At 34.9% G+C, this 5,983-nt stretch overlaps 1 protein-coding gene across 1 annotated transcript; it reads right to left on the reverse strand.

The window, feature by feature from the left end:
* Positions 1-1,473: 1,473 nt before the first annotated feature.
* Positions 1,474-4,085, reverse strand: LOC110876959 (heat shock cognate 70 kDa protein 2). The gene is made up of 3 exons (XM_022125138.2): positions 3,938-4,085; positions 3,279-3,525; positions 1,474-3,169 (listed from the first exon to the last, which is right to left on the reverse strand). The coding sequence occupies exons 2-3, from the start codon at positions 3,520-3,522 to the stop codon at positions 1,524-1,526; spliced, it is 1,890 nt and encodes a 629-aa protein (XP_021980830.2). The 5' UTR covers positions 3,523-3,525; positions 3,938-4,085; the 3' UTR covers positions 1,474-1,523.
* Between the last annotated feature and the right edge of the window lie 1,898 nt (positions 4,086-5,983).

Below are 5,983 nucleotides of genomic sequence, written 5' to 3' on the forward strand. Positions count from 1 at the left end.
CTAATAGTTGGAGTCTATGTTGATGACTTGATAGTCACTGGAACATCAAAGAAGGAGATAGACATCTTTAAATCTCAGATGAAGAACAAATTTGATATGAGCGATCTAGGATTGCTAGCATACTATCTGGGAATAGAAGTAATTCAAGCAGGGGGTGAGATAGGCATCAAGCAAACAGGATATATCAACAAGATACTCAAAGACGCTGATATGTTATCCTGCAATGACACGAAGACACCCATGACTCCAGGAACTCAATTAACAAAGACTGAAGAAGGAGATCTAGTAGATGCAACACATTACAGAAGCCTGATAGGTTCTCTCAGGTACTTATTGCATACAAGACCAGATCTATGTTACCCAGTCAGTCTACTCAGTAGATTCATGCAAGAACCAAAGGAACAACACCTGAAAGCAGTAAAGCAAATACTACGTTACATCAAAGGAACTAAAGAGCATGGAATCATCTACAAAAGGCAAGGAGGATGTAAGATCACAGGTTATAGCGATAGTAGTTTTGGAGTTAATACAGACAAAGGAAAAGGAACAACTGGTCTGGTATTCTACTTTGGAGAATCACCTATAACCTGGTGTACACAGAAGCAACAAACAGTGGCACTATCATCATGCGAATCAGAATTCATGGCAGCCACTGCAGCAGCATGTCAAGCACTATGGCTTAAAAGATTGTTAAGTGAAATCACAGGCTAGGAGGAAGAGAAGATAACACTCAGAGTAGATAACGTTTCAGCAATAGCACTTATGAGAAATCCAGTCTTTCACAGAAGAAGCAAGCACATTGACACACGCTATCGCTTCATAAGAGAATGCGTGGAAAACGAAGATATCACTGTGGAACACATAAGCGGAGAACTACAACGGGCAGATATACTAACAAAGGCACTAGCAAGGATCAAGTTTGCTACAATGAGGGAACTGCTCGGAATTCAAGATTTAAAGCAACTCATGGATGTTCGAGATTAAGGGGGTGAATGAAACCGGTTAATCTCTTAACATCATGTACATAGTTAGATAGTTAGAATTATTATTAAGTAGCGGTTACAAAGTACGAGGACCAGAAGTGACAAAATGGAAGTTGAAAACTACCCTCAATAACCGAATGGGTGTGTCTCTACACACATACCATTTCGAATCGGTGCCAAGGCAAAGAACAAAGGGACGTGACTGTTGATCGAGTGGACGACATTCAACATACCTCTTCAAGATTCAATCTCAACCACATATCCAAGAGACGTGTCCTTTCACGAAGAGACGCAATTATTCACTCGTACCCGTAGAAAACTATAAATAGGGACTTGTAGATTCATTTGTAAAATAATACTCTCATTCGATTTGTAAACATTCATTTGATTATTACAAGTTATTGTTATTCAAGTTATTCACGCTCATTTAGAGATCAAGATCCAAGTTCGGGCCAACACCCGAAATAATAAAATGTCAACACTAGGTTAATGTCACAAGAAAATTCATATGGAAATCTTACACCACAAACAAGTCTTCACTCAAACATTTTGTGAAAGGATAGAAACACATAGTAATTCCAATTGATTTAGCATCATATCATACTCACTTACACTTGCAAGCTCACGGATATTGAGAAATTGACTTGCATTCTGTATGGCATTGTCTATTTTCTGAAGGTCTTTTTTATTGATCTTTTTCTTAGAACTTTTGTCCATGGTCTTAAGTTTTGTTTCCACATCATAAATATATTCCTCCAACGCATTGCGAGCGCACACCTTCTTCTTATACTCTTGGTCCTCAAGTTTGTACTTTTCTGCATCTTTCAGCATTTTATCAATTTCTTCATTCGAAAGCCTTCCCTTGTCATTAGTAACCACCATCTTCCGTTTTAGGCCAGTAGTAACTTCCTCACCAGAGCAACTCAAAATACCATTAGCATCAATCTCGAAGACCACGTTTACTGATGACTTACCCCTTGGTGCAAGTGGGACAGCAACCTCAAATTTCCCTAACCAGTTGTTGTCTTTGGCCCTAATTCTCTCACCCTGATATACTGGGAAATTTATAGCACATTGGTCGTCTTCTACTGTATGATAATTGCCTGATTTTTTTATTGGTATAGTCGAGTTTCTTGGAATAAGAACAGACATAGTCTCATCAAATAGCTCCACACCAAGTGACAAAGGAGTGACATCCAAAAAGACCAAATTCTTAATCTTTTGAGTCGTCTCACCACGCAACTTTGCAGCAAGAATTGATGCACCATATGCAACTGCCTCATCAGCATGGATTCGTTTACAAAGTTCCTTGCCGTTGAAGAAATCTTGCAATAGTTCTTGAACCTTGGGTATTCGAGTGGAGCCACCAACAAGAACAACTTCATCCACATTTTCTTTATTCATCTTTGCATCCCTCAAACAGCTCTCTACTGTTTCTATGCACTTATTAAACAAATCTACATTAAGATTTTCAAACTTTGCACGAGTAATTCTTGCAGAAAAATCAATACCCGTGTGCAAGCCATCAATTTCGATGGTAGTTTCAATAGTTGAAGAAAGTGCCCGTTTTGCTCTTTCACATGCTACCCTCAACCTCCCTACCGCTTTTATATTCACTTTCATGTCACTCTTATGCTTTCGATTAAATTCATTAACGAAATAATCCACCATTTCATTATCAAAGTCTTGACCACCCAAATGAGTGTCCCCGGCTACAGCCTTCACTTCTATCTTCCCATCCTCATCAATGGTGACAATAGAGACGTCAAAAGTACCACCACCCAAATCAAAGATAAGCACATTCGTTGCCCTCGTTATTTCATTTGTCATGTCTAATCCATAGGCGATTGCAGCTGCAGTGGGCTCATTAATTATTTGTAAAACATTAAGTCCAGCAACATATCCGGCATCCTTTGTTGCTTGCCGTTGTGAATCATTAAAATAAGCAGGCACGGTGATGACGGCATCTTCTACAATTTTACCAAGGAATGCCTCAGCAACATCTTTCATTTTCGCAAGTACCATGGATGAAATTTCTTCGGCTGAAAATTGCTTCTGCTCCCCCTTGTAAGTAACTACAATCTTTGGAATGTCATTAGTTCCATTTATGACCTTGAAAGGCCATAAGTTCATGTCTTTTTGCACTGTTGCATCACTAAATCTCTTTCCAATTAAGCGTTTAGCATCTATAATTCAATATTATATAGTTTAAATATACATAAAGCGGTAATCACTACTGCTTTTCTAGTAAAATATTGTTTATATAAGCAAGGACAACATATATAAAGCACATACCAAAGATGGTGCATGTTGGGTTCATAGCAACTTGGTTCTTTGCACCTTCACCTATTAGACGTTCAACATCTGTGAAAGCAACACATGATGGGGTAGTCCGGTTACCTAGATCATTGGGTATGATCTCAACTTGACCATGTTGCCAAAATCCCACACAAGAATAGGTTGTTCCAAGGTCAATACCAATTGCTGGTGCAACTCCTTTTGCACCCTTTTTGCTCTTAAGTTCTCCTTTTCCACTCATTATCTTTCAACAAAAATTAAAGTAGAAGATATGTAGAATTAGTGTATAGAAGACTTACTGATAAGAGTAACTAAGGTTAAATCTAATGCTGAATTTGGATAACTATTTTAGAAAAATTAAAAAAGATGAAAAAAATAATTTTTAAATGAAGAGTGTAATATGTTTTTAATGACAAGAATTAGAAGTTTCTTTGGTTGATAAATTCCCACATAACTTGTTTGAAATTTGAATAGAATATCGACCACCACCGAAGTGCTTCAATTCTACTCTATCTGAATCAAGGTGTCCTTGTTAGTGGTCATCAGTTTTAGTACTGTATAGTGAACGAACGTGTTGATTCAATGTTGAATTAGTATGTGTCTAATTACTCATTAATTATAAAAAAAAAAAAAAAACAAAGAAGAAGAAGACTTACCAATTTTATATAGCCGCCCTCTTGATCTGGACCCCTCCTGTATGTGCATCGATCATAGACATGGATATAAGCTTCATTTCACGTTGAAAAAATTTATGTAAAAAAGAAACAGTGTTAAGACATTGAAATTCACGTTGAATATATTTATGTAATAAACAAGAAATAGTTTTAAGACATTGAAATTCACGCTGAATAAATTTATGTAAAAAAGAAATAGTTTTAAGAAATCGAAATAATGAAATAGGCATCCTTGTATATATTTCTATAATCTTTTTTTTTTTTTTCAGTGTGGTAATTTAAATTACTCATGACTGGTATCCTATCCTGAATTCCTGATCATATACAAATTCTTCTACCATCTGATTTAATATATATTTTTTTTGTATTTCAACAAGCTATATGACCTTAAATAACTTTGGGTTGTGGCTAAGTCCAAACACACAAAGATACTACAAAGTTTTAACTAACTTTTAATTAGAAGTTGAGTAACTCAATACACCATTCCAGCTTTAACAGAGTGGTAAAGGCTCTCGTCTTTAAAAAAATAGATTAGAGTTCAAATTCGGTCATGATAATATAATTAGTATTTATTGGTATAATTTAAAAGTAGCAGTAGAAATAATATAACCTTTGCCGTTTAAAAAAGAGTAATTCAATACGAAAACTGAAATAATAAAGACAATGTCTAAAAAACTTGTCTAATTATTTAATGTTCAATATCTATTTTTAGTATTTATTTTTTCTCTTCTAAATCTAGAACTTCTATTTTGACTCATGTCTAAATATATTTTCAGACATACGCCTTAAAAGCAAGAATCATATGGTAGTTGTCATGGATTCTTCCTAGAAGACTCAATTTCGATCCTCACATGGTGTGAGTGAGGTAGGGGGTCTTTTCACCATTGAGATGGTTTCTCCTTGAGACCGGGTTCGATTTTTGGGTGAAGCGAAACCTTGGATGGCGTGCCCTGGTTTTGCTTGTATTATGACTCTTTGGAAGAGATACCCCTAGCAACCATTTCAACCCGCGTAGGTATGGGATGGTATTGAGTTTTCAAGGTCTAAACCCAACCTCGTAGCTATTTCGGCTAGCCGCTCAAAATCATATATTCTTCCATGAATTAAGGAAGTTTAGATTTTTTTTTTGCCCGATGATTAGAGGAGAGTAAACAAATTAATAAACTATATTTCAACTCGATGAAAGTTATTGCCTTCAAGTAAAGAAATAAACAAATGAATAACCGTTATACGAGTGATGAAACTATCATCTTACTACCGCAATAATAATTAATAAACATCATTAGCAATTCAAGTAAAGAAATAAACAAATGAAAATACCTAGAGAGTATAAATCTCACCCTTATACGAATGATGAGAGGAATGTTAGCAAAAGTAACGAGGTGAGTTTAGCCCTCCTTGTCGACTCTTCATCATTATATAGAAAAGAATATATTATTTAACAAGATGTTGGTACGCTCATTAATTAATACTTTATTTCTTCGACTTTGGACATTTTCTTATTCAACTTCATTGAAATTGTCGAAAACTGTTTGGATTATTGTTTATATCGCAAGAAGTTGAGTTGTATTACATTCGTTATATTGTAATAATCAAAATAGCCTCACCATTCTATTTTGACTTATCCCAAAAGAATAACAGTATGTTCATGTTTATGTATGGAAGTTAAACATTATTTGTACATGTTTTAAAAATCTTTACATGATTTAAATTCAATATATACACCTTTTTATTTGTAGATTTATGTTGTTTCAAAACATTTTGCATTTTATAGTAAAAATGTAAAAGTCAGCTAAAACTTGGAAACTACATAAAAAAAGAAGAGCAAACACAGGAATTAATTAAGAAGCACAAAAGTCATGAATCTAGCTAGCATAACTTGTTAGCATAGCCAAGACAATATTAAGATTAAATGGAATTTTCTTAACTATTTTAAGAATTCATACACTAAAACTTATGCACACACCAGATCAAAATTAAGCACCAATGTCTGTGACAATCCGCACCTATAAATCAAAAAAAAATTAA

The sequence above is a fragment of the Helianthus annuus genome, chromosome 1, assembly GCF_002127325.2.
Source record: "Helianthus annuus cultivar XRQ/B chromosome 1, HanXRQr2.0-SUNRISE, whole genome shotgun sequence".
In the NCBI taxonomy this organism is placed as follows: domain Eukaryota; kingdom Viridiplantae; phylum Streptophyta; class Magnoliopsida; order Asterales; family Asteraceae; genus Helianthus; species Helianthus annuus.

What these genes read in the sequence shown, in the direction of transcription:
- LOC110876959 (XM_022125138.2), bottom strand. Translation starts at nt 3,522, where the DNA reads ATGAGTGGAAAAGGAGAACTTAAGAGCAAAAAGGGTGCAAAAGGAGTT. An exon ending in CCCAACATGCACCATCTTTG is followed by an intron (nt 3,170 to 3,278) that starts GTATGTGCTTTA and finishes ATTGAATTATAG; the next exon opens with ATGCTAAACGCTTAATTGGA.